This window comes from Plecotus auritus, assembly GCF_963455305.1.
Source record: "Plecotus auritus genome assembly, chromosome: 6".
Lineage (NCBI taxonomy): Eukaryota > Metazoa > Chordata > Mammalia > Chiroptera > Vespertilionidae > Plecotus > Plecotus auritus.
In genome coordinates this window covers 95,964,025-95,981,854 of record NC_137773.1, presented here as the reverse complement: position 1 = coordinate 95,981,854, position 17,830 = coordinate 95,964,025, and the positions used below count along the sequence as shown (strand labels likewise).

At 49.5% G+C, this 17,830-nt stretch overlaps 1 protein-coding gene across 2 annotated transcripts; it reads right to left on the bottom strand.

The window, feature by feature from the left end:
* Positions 1–1,709: 1,709 nt before the first annotated feature.
* TMEM38A (transmembrane protein 38A) lies at positions 1,710–16,848 on the bottom strand. Of its 2 annotated transcripts, XM_080672761.1 has the most exons (6): positions 16,638–16,848; positions 7,484–7,640; positions 7,057–7,241; positions 5,819–5,906; positions 4,027–4,144; positions 1,710–3,308 (listed from the first exon to the last, which is right to left on the bottom strand). In XM_080672761.1, the coding sequence occupies exons 1-6, from the start codon at positions 16,759–16,761 to the stop codon at positions 3,069–3,071; spliced, it is 912 nt and encodes a 303-aa protein (XP_080528887.1). In that variant the 5' UTR covers positions 16,762–16,848; the 3' UTR covers positions 1,710–3,068. The 2 variants fall into 2 exon arrangements, with proteins under 2 accessions (XP_080528887.1, XP_080528888.1); XM_080672762.1 differs by lacking the exon at positions 5,819–5,906.
* Between the last annotated feature and the right edge of the window lie 982 nt (positions 16,849–17,830).

Genomic DNA, 17,830 nt, shown 5'->3' with positions numbered 1-17,830 from the left:
TCCCACCCACCTCTCCTCCTCTCCCCAAGCACCCATTAATCAGCTTTCTATTTCTAGAATTTTATATAAAGGGGCTCAGACAATATGCATTATTTTTGGATGACTTTTATTTACCTATCACAATGCATATGAAGCTCATTCATGCTATTCCATTTGGTTCTTTTTTATTGCTGAGCAGTAATCCCTTGGATGGGGCAATTATTTATCCGTTCACCTTTTTGGGGCATTTGTTTGTTTCCAGTTTGGGGCTATTAACAAAACCCTGGTACACTGCTGGTGGGAATGCAGACTGGTGCAGCCACTATGAAAAACAGTATGGAGTTTCCTCAAAAACATAGAACTGCCATTTGATCCAGTGATCCCACATCTGGGAATATATCCTAAGAATCCTGAAACACCATTCAGAAAGAATATATATACCACTATGTTCATAGCAGTGTTATTTACAACAGCTAAGCATGCCCATCAGTAGATGAGTGGATTAAAAAGCTGTGGTACATTTCCACAAAAGAATACTATGTGGCTATAAAAAAAAGAAGGATCTTTTACCCTTTGTGACAGCATGGAGGGACCTGGAGAGTATAATGCTAAGTGAAATAAGCCAGTCATAGAAAGACAAATAGCACATGACCTCACTTATATGTAGAATCTAGTGAACAAAATAAACTGATGAACAAAATAGGTCCAGAGACATGGATGCATGGAACAGACTGACAGCTCTCAGAGGGAATGAGGTGGGAGGGATGGGGAGAGATTAACCAAAGAACATATATGCATATATGCATAGCCCATGGACATAAACGATAGTGTGAGGAAGGCCTTGGGTGGGGCAAGGGTTGGGTGGAGGGGGGCAAAGGGGAAAATGGGGGACATCTATAATACTGTCAACAATTTTTTAAAAAGCTGCTACGAACTTTTGTGTGCATGTCTTTGTGTGGACACACTTTCACTTCTCTTGGGCGAATACCCAAGAGTGGAATGCTGGGTCGTATGATAAGTGCACTTTTAACTTCTTAAGAAACTGCCAAACTGCCTTCCAAAGGGGCTACACTGCCTGCAGTGTATGAGGGTCCCAGTTGCTCCACATGCTCCCCAGCACTTGGCATGGTCAGTCTTTTTGTTGTTAGCGGTCCTCATGAGTGTGAAGTGGTACCTTCCCGCCGATATTTCCAATGGCCACGGATGTTGAGTGTCTCTTTGTATGCTTATTTCTATATTCTTTATGGCAAAGTGCCCATTCAAGTCCTTTGCTCATTTTAAAATTAAGCTGTTTTTTTATATTTGAGTTTTTAGAATTCTTTATACATTCTGGATACAATTCTTTATCAGATATATAATTTTCAAAGATTTCCTCCCATCTGTGGCTTGTCTTTTTCTATTAACAGAATCTTGCACAGACTCTTAACTGCAAATTAATCCCACCTATCTTTGAAGGACAATGATAATTATCACCCCCTTTTAATTAATCCCACCTATCTTTGAAGGACAATGATAATTATCACCCCCTTTTCCCTGGAAGCAAATGGGCTTGGAAAAGGGGAGGCCCCATGACCTGCTGGTGGCAGAGCAAAAATTTGAACCCAGACCTCACCCATGGCCACTACTTCCCACTGGCGATCAAAGGATGCCATGAGCCTCCTTCCCCAGGAAACTCTGAGCATCTCTAAGAAAAAATCAGGAATGAATCAGACAAACCAACAGGATTCTTTCACAACAGATTTATTTGCTGAACCTTCATGCCGAGCCTTGATGGACATGCAAGAGGATGGATTCAGGGCCTTACAGTCTTAGGACCCACCCAGCTCCCAGGTATCACCAGATCAAGGCACTTTCCCAGCAACTGGGCAACACCTGGGACCACAATAACTCCAAGACAATCTTGAAGCAGCTGCAGGCTAATGCCCTGAGCACACTCTGAGCACCCATGTGCGGAGGACAACCCCTGGCTGGCCTGGTCTGGGCCCAAACTCCCACCTGCGACTGGCCATACTCAATCTACCCACCTCTCTCAGACATCCTGGTGACCTAGGATTAGATGAAGGCAGCTGGGAGGGGCCTTCAGCTACCATCCTCCTTATTCACCCAGAAGCAAGTTCCCAGCCTACCCAGCAGCAGCGCAAGGCTTGGCAGAGTAAGCGGAAACATGTTTGTTGAGTGACTGAATGAGCAGCAATGAGCCAGCATGAGGAAGGCCTGATGCTTCCAGGGCCCAACAGCGAGTGCTTGGAGCCCCCTGGACAAGGCTGGACCCTGGGACCCCTGCTCAGCCAGCTGTATTTCTTTGGTTTAGGGGTAGCCCGAAGCCAAGGATCAGAACAAGCCTCTCCCCCTCTTCCACGTTCTCAAGTCTGGCCTAGATGTGTCTACTGAAGGCCTCCTTCCTGCCAGGTACCTTGTGGGGGTCTCCAACCCACAAACACAAACAATCTAAAGCACAAAGCAGTCCTCAAGCACAGGGAACACCCGCCATGGCTCTCCTGCTGACTGCACGGTGCTTCTGAGCACGAAAGGCTGGCTCATGTCCAGCCTCACATCAGCTCTTGTTTAGAGGAGGGCCAGGGGACCCCATTACACAGATGGGGAGCACAAGGCTCAGAGAAGGAGGCCCCTTGCCCAGGGACGCCCAGGAGGAGTCTGCAAGATGTGGCAATCATAGCAGCTGTCTCGCAGAAGGTACTCAGGAATCATCCGTCAAATAAATGTCTCAATAATGCTTGAAATACAGTCAAAACATAATTTTAGAAGGAAATAATAGAGCCAAGAACATAACTGCCAGTGTTTCTGGCTGGAGCCACTGCCATGATTCTGTGCCCCTCCCCTCCCCCAAATCTGGCTCGACAGGGGTTCCACAGAGAGAAACCCCATTCCTACAAACGCCCTTTACCCCATATCTCATCTAACCCCTCACATCAGCCCCAGAGGTGGGCTAAGGGCCCCAGTTTGCGGACAGGGAAGGTGAGGCCTAGAGAGGGGACAAATGAGCCCAAGACACCTCCCCCAACCTTGACTCTGAAGGTTCTGGGTCTGGTTCTTCTCCCCAGCACCCCACAAGCCCCGTGGGCCACTGCCTAATCTGCCTTCTTGGTTTTCTTCTTCCTGGAGCCCTCACTCAGCTCCTCCTTGGACTTGGTGGCCATGGCAGAGTGCGGGGAGCCGGGCCCACTGCCACCATGGGCCCCTCCATGGGCCCCACCGTGGTTGTCGTGGTGATGGTCACCCACCAAGGCCGTCCCAAACAGCACGGGACAGATATAGCTCTCCAGAACATCGAAAGGGGAGCTGTGGGAGTGGGTGGCTGTCAGGAACACCTGAGGAGAGGTGGCAGGGGGACAGGGGGACAGCAGAGCGACAGAGAGAGATGGAGAGAGAAAGCCAAGGGGGTGGGGGGAGAGAAGATCAGCCAGATCAAGGTCAGAGGTAGGCCACACCCAGCCCTCTGGCTGCATAACCCCGCACCCTCAGGAGGGTGACCAACTGTCCGGGGCTGTGGAACTTTTGGTGCTAAAACCAAGACAATGCTGGGCCCAGCGGGACAGCTGGTCACTCTCTCCCCAGAAGAACTCCCACACCTGGGCTCAGGGAGGAGCGTTGCTCGGCCTGGAGTCACTAATTCTCTTTTGACGGCTCAGGCCTTTGTACCTCAGTACCAGCTCCACAGGGAGGGAGGAGAATGTGGCCCCTCAAAACTCCTCCTGGAGGGTGGGGAGACCCCAACTCAAGGCCTGATGATCAGACCAGCACCATTCTTGGTGTAGCCCAGCATCCTGAGGGTACCTGTCCCTCTGCTCTCCACACCCAAGGCACGCAGACCCTGCATACTCCTGTCTCCCTCTCAGCTTTTCCTAGGCTGGGCCTTCTGCTGGGAAAGACTTGTTCCCTCACTCTCGAGCCCACCTGCTGGCTCTTCTCAGACCCCTCTCCATGCACAGACCTATGGGCAAGGTCCCGGCCTCCATCCCCACCTAGGGTTCTCCTTTCTTGGACAGGAAAGTGCAGGTGGGCGTGGGTCATGACAGGAAGGCTTACCTTACAGGACACCATAAACATGGTGAAGATAAAGATGAGACTGGCTTTGGACACCGGGAGCCAGCGGGTCTGCTGGAGGGTGAAGAGGATAGCTCCATACAGGCTGGCCTTGGTGGGGCTGGAGGGGACAGCCATGGTTACTGGGAGGCATGTCACAGCTCAGGCCTTTGGACCTCTGTCCCAGACCCCCTTCTCTGCCTGCCCCCAGCCGGCCGCAGCTCCCCTTGGCTGAGTGTGAAATGGGAAAACACCCGCATGGTGTGGGGGAGGTGGTGTCTCTGTGCAGTAAAGGGTTAACTTGACTCAGAGAGATCTGGCCTTTGTCTCTGGAGCCTGGGAGGTGTCCTCTAAGCCTGGGAGTGTCCCATGTGACAGGAGTCTTTGTTTCCTTGGGGACTTTGGGTCACACCAGAGAGTAAGAGTGTGATTTACGGTGGGGATCTTGGGCCATGTGGTATCAGCTCAACTTTTAGGGGAGCTGGAGGCTGAGGTCAGACATGCAGGTGGTCAGCTATGTCTGTGTCACGGAGCCGCAATAAATCCCTGGACACCAGAGTTGGGAAGTTCGCTGTGACTATTCAGTGCACATAGTCACACATGGATGCTGGGAGAAACAGGCGCCGTCCACACGGCTCCACTGAGAGGGGACAGCCAGAGGTTCAGCCCCGTCTCCCCTGGATGCTGCCCCATGTGTACCTTAGCTTTGCTCATTTTAATCTGTGTCCTGTAATAAACTGTAACCCTGAGCAAAAGGGCTTTGCCGAGTTCTGTGAGTCCTAGCAAATCATCAAACCCGAGGGTGGTCCTAGGGACCCCCAAACAGCACGCTCCCCAGGATGTGGGGTTACAATAAACCATTTTTCTTAGCTTTCTTTTTCTTCCTTGCAGGCTAGGTTTCTCAGATTTTATCTTGTTGCAAGAGACAGACCCATGACTTCTGCTTCTGATGTCTGTCACTCATTGCATGTACCTAACGATGATATTGCCAAAGCACTCACCAGGTACCAGGGCCAGGGGGTTATGTCTGTGATTCCATGGAACCCTCCCCTCAGCTGATGAGAATCCGAGAGGGGAAGCCACTTGCCTGCTTAGTAGCAGGCGATGCAACCATCTGGGCCCTATTTCTCTGTCAGTGAACTAAGGGTGGGAACAGATTTCTCGTGGAGATGAAACGAGATATAGCCACATTCTCCAAAGTGTAAAACAACAGGCAATTTTCATTGGTCTATGGGTAAGCCTTTTAGTTTTGTCATATTTTAATAGCTATAGTCTTACTTATTGTAGATTGGGAGAAAATTTAACTAGCCTGACCCTGTGAGGTCTTTTAAAAAATGCATTAGGCTAAATGCAGTGCAGGGTTCTGGGGTAGGTCCTGGATGCTGCAGTCTGGCCCTGCCCACCATTCTCCACTGAGCTCCAGCTGCATTCCCACACTCCATGCCCCATGCTCCCCACCCACCTGTGCACGCCTACCCTGTAGACCAGGCAGAATTGTTGTTCTTTTTCTGACTTGGCAGAAGTGATGGCCTCTGAATCAGAGGCTCCTTCTTTGCCAGAAAACTCCTATTCACTCTTCAAAACCCAAATCAAGTATCTGATTTCCCTGCATCTCTGCCTGCCCCTGTTCCCTAGGCAGAGTTGTGGTTCCCTCTCTGAGTACCCCCAGACATGTCCTCTGGAAGCTTTTGGAAGGCAGAATCAGGAGCTAGACCTCCAAGTTACCAGAAGTATCCAATCCAGGGTCAGGTCCAGGGGGCACAGGAGGAACAGGCGGGGAGGACGGGGTACTCACAAGGACATGTGCAAGATCTCGTTGGTCTCTGGCTTCCAGACCCCTCGGAGCAGCTGCTCAAAGTTGGACATGAGGGCAACACCAGAGCCTACGAAACAGGGTGCTTCTGAATGAACCCGCCACCCCCAGCTTCCTTCTTGGCTGCTTCCCAAGGAAGCAGACTCTCCGCTCCTGGAGTCCTCTCCAGGGGGACAATGAGCCTGGGTGTGTGAGGATCAGTTGCAGGTGAGGAAACATGCTCAGAGCAGGCAGAGTCATGCCGAAGGTCACACAGCAGCACATTTGGAACAAAACAAGCATGAAGGAATCGAGCTAATACCCCACCTGAAAGGCTTGGACCAACCTGGGCTGTCTGCCCTGAGGCTTCCAATCCAGGACCCTGAGGTTTCCAGGGGGCCCCCTACACATAGCCTCTCTCCTCAGGACTCTGAGCTCTCAATCTTTCTCAAACCACTTGCCCTTGGGGAGGCATGCTACACCCCCGGGGAATTAGTACAGGGAGACACAATGGTTACATTTCCAGGAAGAATACCCTCTCTAGCCCTAATGGGTTTGGCTCAGTGGATAGAGCGTTGGCCTATGGACTGAAGGGTCCCAGGTTTGATTCCGGTCAAGGGCATGTGCTGTGGTTGCGGGCACATCCCCAGTAGGGGGTGTGTAGGAGGCAGCTGAATTGATATTTCTAATTCTCTATCCCTCTCCCTTCCTCTTTGTAAAAAATCAATAAAATATATATTAAAAAAAAAAAAAAGAATAACCTCTCCAGGAGCAGCTGTGAGCTGGGGTTCCTGACCTGCACCACTGTACCAGGGGCTCACAACTGAGGTGATTTTGTCCCCGAGGAGGCATTTGGCCATGTCTAGAGACATTTTTGGTTGTCACAACTGGGGAGGGGGGTGTGCTATTGGTGGGTGAGGGCCAGGGATGCTGCTCAACACCTGGCCATTCATAGGATGGCCCCCACCACAGAGAATGATCCAGCACCAATGTCAGTAGTGCCACAATTGAGAAACCCTGCTCTGGGAATCAGCTGTCATTGTTTCATCATTGTCCTATTTACCTTTGACAGTTAAATTTCTGGAAGAATCTTCTTATTTGCTCTAAAGGTGTGGGCTAATGGGGAGCTTGGACCCTTGCAGCAGTCCTGATACCCCTCAGCCTGGCTGCCCAATATGTACCATTGGACCAGGGTTCTCAACTGGGTGATTTTTGGCTGTCATCATTATGGTCCTGTTTACCTTTGACCCAGCCAGTGGCAATCATGACGAACCACCCATGGTGGTAGTGGTGATGCGCGTGGTGGATGCCCACAGCGATCTTTCGGACTCTCACCACCTCCTTCATGGCCACAAAGATGAGTTTCACAGGCAGGAAGCAGACACACTTGTAAAAGAGGTCCAAGGGACAGAAGAAAATCAGGTACCTTCAGGGAGAGAATGCCAAGCATCAGGGGGAGAGATTCTGGGGGCCCTGGGAGGTGAGGGTGTATACTTCTTGCGTGCCTGGCTCAGGACAGAGCTGAGCAACAGAACAGTGCCTGCAGGGCCACTGTGGAGGTTGTGCTGTTGGATCCCAGTCCCTCCCGCCTCCCACCTCTCTGGTGAATGGGTCACCCTGGCCCTCCAGTTCTGCTCTCCCACACCCTGCTAGCCTGGCAATGCTTACCAGACAGCGGAGGCCAGCAGGACGCTGGAGTTGTTGCTGAAGTAGTCGATCAGGGGCTCCCCGAGGAGCAGATCAGCCAGGATGTAACTCCCGAAGCAGTGCAGCATGGCACACAGCCAGGATGCCATGGGGTGGCGCCGGGCCAGCTCTACTGCTCCTGGGAGGCAGGGGGATAAAGGGGTGGAATCGTAAAGTATTTGGCTTTTTTTCTGTGACTGGCTTATTTCATGTCCTCAAGGTTAATCCATGTCGTAGCATGTGTCAGAATTTCCTTTCTTTTTAAGGCTCAATAATATTCCAGACAGACATAGAGAACGTGTGTGAATTGAACTGTGAACCTCAGAAAGATATATTGCCCAGTCAGTGTGGCTCAGTTGGTTGAGTATTGTCCCAGGCGCCAAAAGGTCGCCAGTTCGATTCCTGGTTAGGACACAAGGCCAGGTTGTGGCCTTGATCCTCAGTAGGGGACGTGAAGGAGGCAGCTGATCAATGTTTCTCTCATTGATATTTCTCTCCCTCTCTCCCCTCTCCCTTCCGCTCTCTCTAAACATCAATAAAAACATTTTTTTAAAAAGTCCATATTCATAGCAGCATAATCATCAAAAGGTGGAAACATCCTCAGTGTCCATCAAATGATATATAGATACAAAATGTGACATATCCATATAATGGAACATTATTCAGCCTTAAAAAGGAATGAAGTCCTTATTGGAGTGATTACTTTGCAAGGTAGATAAATGTCTAGTCACTATATTGTACACATGAAAGTAATATAATATTGTATGTCAACTGTAATTGGAAAATAAATTAATTTTAAAAAAGGAATAAAATCTTTTGGGGGGGTGGGAGGGAGAGAGAGAGAAACACTGATGTGAGACACATTGATTGGTTGCCTCCCACACTTGTCCTGACTGACTGGTGATTGAACCTGCAATGCAGGTACGTGACGTGCCCTTTGACCAGGAATCAAACCTTCAACCCTTTGGCCAATGCTCTAACCACTGGGCACATTGACAAGGGCAGGAATGAAGTCTTGATAGATACTACAACATAGATGAGTCTTGAAAACATGCTAAGTGAAAGCAGCCAGACACAAAAAGCCATAAGACCATACATTGTATGATACCATTTGTATGAAACTAGAGGCCCAGCGTGGGATTGAAATCGCGCGAGGAGGCACCCCACCTCCTGCCGTGCGAGGAGGCACGCCGAGGGGGGCCGGGACCCGCGCCAGACCCTCGTAGCGCCAGCTGTTTGTTGTGTCCGCTGGGGTGAGGGCAGGCGCTCCTGTGTGTTGTGTCTCCACTCTGGCCCACCCCCAGCCCCAGCCTCCCCGTGGCCGATGGGCCTGGGGGAGGCATGCAGTCCCCTCCCGCCCATCTGCGTGCACTGCTCCTCCTAAGAGGTCGTGATGCAGCCTCCTCCTGAGCGGTTGTGATGCCTGGCTAATTAGCATATTCCCTGTTTATATATATGTATATATAGATGTCCAGAGCAGGCAAATCCATAGGAACAGAAAGCGAATTAGCGCTTGGCAGGGGCTGGGGGAGATGTAATGGGGAGTGACAGTTAATAGCAATGGGATTTCCTTTTGGGGTGATGAAAATGTCCTAAAACTTATATATTACATGTAGATGGAAATATAGAGGTGGGCAAAGTAGGTTTAGAGATATGAGTACACAAAACAGTTTATTCTTGTACTGTTATTTATTAATCATTGTATTGTTTATTTGTATTACAAATGTAAATCTGCTTTTGCCCACCCCTGTATATGACATGGCCTTTTGCATGTGTCTTTTTCACTGAGCACAATATGTTTAAAAATAATATTCATTTTTTTACTGTTGTATAATGTTCCATCATAGAACTAGATCACAAGTTATTTAACCATTCTCTTGCATATTCTACATTTTATAATGAGAAAGCATGCCTAATAAAAGTTGTTTTAGAGTAAGTCATCAACACCCTACCCTTCCTCTTCGCCATCCCCACCAACTAACCATGTGATCTTGGACAAACCATTTTTTTCTCTGTGTGTCCCTTTCCTTCTGTCAGGTGCAATCCCTTAATCCTTACTTTGCTCAACTCCTACTGATGATTGGAACCAAATTTTCCTTCCTCAATCTCACCATGTAGTTACGTGCACCATGCGCATCTTTTCCCTGCCAGATTATCTTAAAGTCTCAGTATTTAAGGATTTAATTACAGGATTTAAGAAAGCAGAGTTCTCTTCTCTGGAGTGTCTATTTAAAACCCTGCCAGCTGAGCGTTAATCCTTCAGAGCAGCTGGTGGGGCCTGCAGGGACCAGGTCAGGTGAGGCACCCATGTTTTGCAGAAATGGATACCTCTGCGTTTAAAAATAGCCCCCAGGGGTTGAATTCTTTCCAGGGTCTTTTGGGTGCCCTCTGGGGCTATCCCAGGGACTGAGACTGGGGAGTAGGGGTGAGGACCTGGGTTTCACAGGAGTAAAGCAGATTCCATGTTTGTACCATGGTGAGTCCTAATTAAAATAAAGTCACACGCCTGGGTTTTGGCTCTGCTGCTCACTCAGGCATGGCCTTGGGCAAATGACTGCTCCCTCCCCAATCTCTGTTTCCTCTGCTGTCAAAAGAGAATGAGGCTCATTTGATTGAGCCTTTGTTCTGTGCACCGAAAGGTTGCAAGTTTGATTCCCAGTCAGTGCACATAACTGGTTTGCGGGTTTGATCCCTAGTTGGGGAGCATATGGAAGACAACCAATAGATGTTTTTCTCTCCCATGGATTCTCTCTCTCTCGCTCTCCCTCTCGCTCTCCCTCCCTCTCTCTCAGCATGTTCTCTGGTGAGGATTAACAAAAAGAGAGATAGAGAGAATGGAAGTACCCCATTCATGGAGTTGTATTGATTAATCAATGCAATGTGCATCATAATCGTCATGTTTCTTATTCATTATCAATACCCTTCTGGCAATCCTGGAAGGACAGGAACAGTCTCCCCATTGCCACAGATGAGAAGACTGAGGCTGATGGAGACAACCTGCCCTGAAGACCCATAGCAAGGCAGGGGCTGAAAAACAGTCCAGCTCCTTCCCTTTGCCACACTCCTTGGTTTGGGGATAGCACCCAGAAGCAGCAAAATATAGGTTTCAACCCCAGGTTTGCCACCAAAGTTCTCCCCTCTCCTGGCTTCAATCTGCTTAGGTGCTATCCCAGTTTGCCTGGGACCTAAGAGTTCCGGGGACATGGGACTTTGGATTCTTATCTTGGGCAAACCTGGCTGAGTTGGTCACCCCAGTGTGCCTGTGAGGCGGAAAAGAATTGCTTAGTGCCTAGTAATTATGTGAGAGTTATTCCTGGAACTGAACTGAAATGGAAAGTACCTGTGGGTAGAAATTCTAGTGGATGGATTTATAAAAATCAGCTCTGCCTTAGAGGAAGGAGGAGACCCGATCAGGTCTCCTTGATGGGCTCCATGACATTCCCAAGGCAGGGAAGTGCTAGCAGGTCCCCCAGGGCATTTTCAGCACTGCCCCTCATTTGGTGCTATTTAGTCTGAAGTCTAAACATATGAGGTATACTGACAGAATCTCTCAGCAACTCTAAATCCTCTTTTTCTGAGCCTTTGAGCAAAGCTCTCTGCCTCAGTTTCCTTCCTTGTAGGAGTTGGTAGTCCCTGCCTTGCAAGGTTGGAGATGAGCAGCCCTCTGCCCTCAAAAAGCTTACAATTCAAACCAGAGATCAAGAAAGTGTTCTCTGCCGAAACCGGTTTGGCTCAGTGGTTAGAGCGTCAGCCTGCGGACTGAAAGGTCCCAGGTTCGATTCCGGTCAAGGGCATGTACCTTGGTTGTGGGCACAACCCCGGTGGGAGGTGTGCAGGAGGCAGCTGATTGATGTTTCTCTCTCATCGATGTTTCTAACTCTCTATCCCTCTCCTTTCCTCTCTGTAAAAAAATCAATAAAATATATTAAAAAAAAAAAAGAAAGTGTTCTCTTAGCTCACACAGAATTGCTTTTTAAATATGCTTTTATTGAGTTCAGAGAGAGGAAGGGAGAGGAGAGAGAGAGAGAAACATCAATAATAAGAGAGAATCATTGCTCGTCTGCCTCCTGCATGCCCCCTACTGGGGATTGAGCCTGCAACCTGAGCATGTGCCCTGATGGGGAATGGAACCTCAATCTCCTGGTTCATGGGTCGATGCTCAACCACTGAGCCACACTGGCCTGGTACCCACACAGAATTTTTTAAATGTTCAAACTGCAGCCAAGATGTCCTTCAATAGTTTAATAATTAAACTGTAGTACATCCATACCATGGAATATTATTTAACAGTAAAAAGAAATGACCTATCAAGCCACAAAAAGATGTGGAGGAACCCTAAATGCATATTACTGAGTGAAAGAAGCCAGTCTGAAAAGGATACAGATTGCATGAGTCTAACAGTCTGGGGAAGGTAGAACTATGGAGACAGTAAAAAGATCAGAGGTTGCCTGGCTGGTGTGGCTCAGAGGTTGAGCACCAACCCATGAACCAGAAGGTCACTGTTCGATTCTCAGTCAGGGCACATGCCTGAGATTTGGCCCCATCCCCAGTAGGGTGCGTGCAGGAGGCAGCCAAGCAATGATTCTCATCATTGATGTTTCTATCTCTCTCTCCCTCTCCGTTCCTCTCTCTGAAATCAACAAAAACATATTTTAAAAGGAAAAAAAATCAGAGATTGGTAGGGGTTCCAGGTGGAGGGTAGGGGAGAGTAATGAATAGGTGGAGCACAGGGGATTTTTAAGGCAGTAAAACTATTCTGTATGATACTATAATGGGGAGTACATGTCATTATACATTTGTCAAAATTCATAAATGTACACCACCAAAGATTCCTAATGTAAACTATAGACTGGTTGATAACGATGTTGTCAATCTATGATAATAATTACATGATAATAACAATGTTGATAATGATGTTGGTTCATTAATTGTAACAAATGTACCACTCTGGTGGAGAATGTTGGTGGTGGGAAAGGCTATGTGTATGTGATGGGGGTGGTCAGTAATATATAGAAACTGTCGTTTCAGATTAATTTTGATCTAGATCTAAAATGGCTCTAGAAATAGTCTATTAATTTAAATAAAAGAAAACAAGAAAAAAAAAAAGAAGTGTTCCAATAGCCAAATCACATTTCCAGCTTCCCTGGAAAAACCAGTTCTGATGGTTCCAAGCCCCAACCAGGTGGAGATGAGCCTGGCTGGATCTCACCTGGGCATGGTCCTCACAAGCTGGTTTATTGCTTCCCATCTGTCACCTGCCTGGTCCTTGATAGCACTGGAGGTTGAGATTCAGTCTAGATCAATGGTTCTCAACTGGGAGCAAATATCTGGGACATTGGCAATGTATGGGGACAGTGTTGGTTGTCACAATGGGTAGAACTATGGAGACAGTAAAAAGATCAGCAGCTAGTGGGTAGAGGCCAGTGATGCTGTAAAACACCCTGAAATGCACAGAACTGCCCCCACCACAGAGAATGGTCTGGTTCTAACCATCAATAGTGCCGAGGTTGGGAAACATTGGTGGAGAGACCTGGGTCTCATGAGGGGAACCTTAAAACACCTGAAACTAATATAATATTATAACTGAAAAATACATTTTAGAAAATATTTAAATGGTATGATAAGATAAAAGCATTTTATAAAACATATTATATTGGCAAAACTTCTTGTTCAGAGAACTTACTCTGTGGCTCCAGTAGGAATGTCCTGACTCCTCCTGCATCCTCTTAGCCAGCCTGGAGACCCTTGCCTCCAGACGCGTGTGTCCTACATTCCTGGGAGGCTCCTGCTCCACAGTTTGAGATTTCCTAAGGTGTGCTGGATTCTGTACTCACCTTGGGATGGGACTGTCCTGAGCCACCAGGAATTCATCCCCATACAGGAAATACAGACCCATAGTCATGCTATAACAATACAAAGCTTATTTTGCTTTGCAAAGTAACTGCTCTATAGAAAATAAAATACTGATGCTGGTGCTACCCCCAGAGATTCTGATTTAAATGATGGAGGGATGCTACCTAGATGATTTTTAAAAGCTCTCAAAGTGGGTCTAATCTGAGGACCACTGGTCTGAAAAGTTCTTTGGATGGGTCAGGCCTAAGGTAACCAGGATTATAATTCCTTCCTTCCTTCCTTCCTTCCTTCCTTCCTTCCTTCCTTCCTTCCTTCCTTCTTCCCTTCCTTCCATAATGCAGGCAACAGCCAGCACCCACTGCTTCCTCCTGTCTTCTTGCATAGAGGTGGGGGTCCTGGAAGTGAGCCAGACCTGAACCCCCTGCCCCAGGAAGTAACTCTTGGTTTAATAAGGAGCCCCAGACAAGCCAGTGTTGCTCAGTGGTTGAGTGTTGGCCTATGAACCAGGAGGTCACGGTTCAATTCCCAGTCAGGGCACATGCCCTATTCCCAGTGGAGGCATGCAGGAGGCAGCTGATCAATGATTCTCTCTCATCATTAATGCTTCTATCTCTTTCTCCCTCTCCCTTCCTCTCTTTGAAGTCAATAAAAATTTTTTTTTTAAAAAAGGAGCTCCAGCCTCTTACAGTTCATCACTTCTCAAACTTTAGTGTGCTTATGGAGATCTTATTCAAATGCATGTCTGGGTCAGGGGTGGGCCTGGAATTCTGCATTTCTTAACCAGCTCCCAGGGGACACAGGTGCTGTTCACTTGAGGACCACACTCCCAGCTTCATCTTAATTCTCAGGAAATCCTGACCCAGAAAATGCCTGCATCCCAGGAAACACATCCCTCATTGCCTTAAAAAATAATTGTAAGTACGTTTCTCAAGTGCCTTAGACCCTACCATTGACAAAGTTCTCAACAGATCGTCACAACAGCTAGGAAAGGAAGTTCAGGATTATTTTACCAATGCGCCCATTTCACAGATGAGCAAACTGAAGCTCATGGAGACTCAGTAAGCAGCCTGTGCTAGAGACAGAATCACTCCCAATTTGGAGATTTTTCCTTAAAGGTGGCCTGGCTCTCATCTTTGAGAGTGCTACCTGTGCAATTGCCCAGGACACGGTGCTCAGAGGGCCCTGCATTCAGTTTCATGTTCTGCTGTCACTGTCTGGAAATTCTTAATTTCTGAAGGGATTCTGCAAATTCTGAACCTGCTTCTGCAAACTGTACATGAATTCTGAGTAGATATCTTTACAAAGGCTCAGCAGAACCACCAATGCGGGGGTTGGGTGGGGTGGGGTGGAACGCTAACAGCCAAGTCCAACGCCTTGCTTTTCCAAGGGGAAGCAAGTACCCCAGAGTAATCCTAGTGATTCTTGGGGTCAAACAGACCTGGGTTGGAATCCCAGCACCAGCATCTACCAGCCACAGGACAAGAGGCTCATTGCGTATGTAAATTAGCTTCGCCTGTTTTCTATTTCCCCAGTTACAAAAGGAGGAAGTTTTACTGGGCCTTGGTTCTCAACCTTGACAGTAGACAGCAATCACTGGGGGAGGGGAACTTCAAACAGGAGGATACCAGAGCCCCTCCCCAGATATTCTGAGTCAATTGGAGGGTTTGAGAGCCCCCAGGAGGCGCAAACGTGCAGCTAGAGTTGAGAACCATTGAACCCTCTCAACCTTCAGGAACATTCAAACTTCTAGTTCAAAGGACCTTACTCTGTGACTCCAGTAGGAATGTCCTGACCCCTCCTGCATCCTCCCAGCCAGCCTGGAGACCCCTTTCCTCCAGACACCTGTGTCCTACATTTATGAGATTTCCTTAGGTGTGCTGGGTTCTGTACTCACCTTGAGACTGGCCAGAGCCACCAGGAATTCATCCCTATTCAGGAAATACAGACCCATGGTCATGCCTATTAAATACAGACAATGCAAAGCTTATTTTGCTTTGCAAAGTAACTGCTCTATAGAAAAGCTTTTAAAAAAAATAGGCTCTGGCCTGTGGACTGGCAAAAATAAAACGGAACAAAAACACTTGGCAAGCAGAGTACCATACTCTGCATAAGATCGTGGGTTTACATTCATAACTCTGGGGGTTATAAGTGCAGAGAAGGGAGGTCTGGAAGGGTGGCCACCACATCAACTGTAATTCTCTTTTTTTCCTTTGTGCTTTCTGGCTTGATTTTAAAATAAACAGGAGCACCTATTTTTATCATTAAAAAAAAAAAAAACTATTTCCATTCCGAGAAGAGACTGGGGTAATATACATCTAAGTAGGAGAAAGGGTCACAAAGTTTTGGGTGATTAATCTTTTTTCTAAAGCTAAATTCTACCGTCCATTTAGTTTGCCGGTGTATCTAGAATAATTAAAATACTAGGAGAACAATAACTAGTCCCTGAACCTTGTATAAAAATAGAACACATTCTGTGGAGGCCATTTATCCTCATTTTAAAAATGGTGTGTGTGTGTGTGTGTGTGTGTGTGTGTGTGTGTGTGTGTATTTAAATCCGAGAAGCTGGGTCTTCCCCTCTGCGATTCTCCATGGGGGTCTGGAGCTGGTGGGAGAAGGCTGACCCCAAATTACCCCGCCCTAGGGCCGATTCCGATCAGTAAGTGGAAAGGATGGGGGCCAGAGCTGGAAGAATTCCGGCCGGGAGCAGAGATCCAGCGCAGCCTCCCTGAGGGGCAGGGAGGGGAGGGAGCCCCAGAGCGGCAGCGGGGAGGGGGCACCGGTGTCACTTTCTCTGAAACTGACCCCGGCGCGACCGGCCCTAATATAGACACTCAGCTGCCGCTCTGGCTCCCTAGCCAAGGGCAAGGAGGGAGGTCACCGCTGCGGGCAGCCAAGACATCTGGCCTAGCCCGCAGCGCCCACCCCCTACTGGCCCCTCACCACGACCTACGCCCCTAACCCAACTTCATGCGACCCTACCCTACTAGAACCCCTGACCTTCTCTCCCTGCAAACTCCCCAACACCTGTTAATCTGAACTATCAGGTTCCTCTCCTTCCCTCCTGCCCCCATCTGCTTCCCCTCCCCCAGCCCTAACATCTCCTTGCCCTCCCTCACGTTTCTCCACGGTTCTCCCACCCCGGTATGGGAGAACCCCATGATCCCAGCACATGCCTGCTCTCCCGAACCCGTCTTCCGTCACCCGCCACGATCCAGGACTTTCTTCCCCCTCCTCGCCCCCGCCCCGCGATGCCAGCCCCCTCCAACCCTCCGCCCGGGCTCACCTGGCTCATACTTGAGGTAGAGGATGGAGACGATGAAGTAGCTGAGGTCGAAGACGGGGAAGAGTGGCACCCGAGAGAAGCTGAGCGCCAGCTCGCCCAGGCTTAGCGCGGACAGCAGCTCCATGGCACACGCAGGGTCCCACCCCAGCCCCCAGCCCGGTGCGTCCCGCCGCCCACGAACCCACGACTGCGGCCCCCTCCCCCCGCTGCGGGGCCCGCCCACCCCCGCCCACCCCCGCCAGGCACCGCCCCCAATCCGGCCCCGCGCGAAAGGAGGGGCGACAGCTGTCCTGGGGCCGTCCTGTCCCATGCAGCCCGGCTGGTCAGGTGTCCCCAATATGTCCCTCCTCTGAGCCTTCACGAGTCCATTCAGCCCAGCGAGGCGGGGTGCTGATCTCTGTGGAGTTGGGCAGGGGAGCTGTCTATTCGGAGAGAGGGATCCCTCACGCACGGAGCCCACCTAGGTGGGACGGATCAGTCAGAACCGCGTCCAGGTGGTGCTCGATGAGGACCCACGTCCTCTGTGGAGCCCTCGGATCGGGACCTCCATCCCTCGTGGGGCCTGATCAGTGGAGAACCCCATTCTCCGTGCCTCAGAGGGTCCCTTTAGTCAGGACTTCGTCCTCTGTGCAGCTGTCACGACCCCAGTCTTCCATGTGACTCCGTAAATTATGACCTCCATCCCCCACAGGGACCTCCGTCCTGCAAAGGGACCGCTCAGTAGGGATCCCCCGCCATGGTAGTGGGGATCTGCGTCTCATGGGGCCCGGGAGGACCCTCCCCAATCAGTCAGGGCGTCCATGCCCCGGACAGCCCACTGCGTCAGGAACCATTCCTCTGTGCTGCTCCGTGGTCTTGGGCGCCGTTTCTCCAGAAGCCCCATCTGAGATTCCATTCCGGAAGATAAAAGCCGGGAGCCAATTCTCCAGCGCGCGGGTCCCTAACCCCCTGTGCGGCACGCCTCCCAAGAATGACCTAATCGCATCCCCAGATGTCCCCGCCCACATATGACGTCACACGATCGCCCAGCCCTTCTCCGCTACGCTCCTGGCCTCTCCAGCTAGTCAAGGCGCTTAGAGGGTTGGGCCTGCAAAGGGCGGGACCCTGCCTGCCTTGGTCTTCGATTGACTCAGCCCTCGCCAGCGCTGCTTCACAATTGGTCGTCTCGTGTTCTTCTCCCCGCCCTCCCTAGA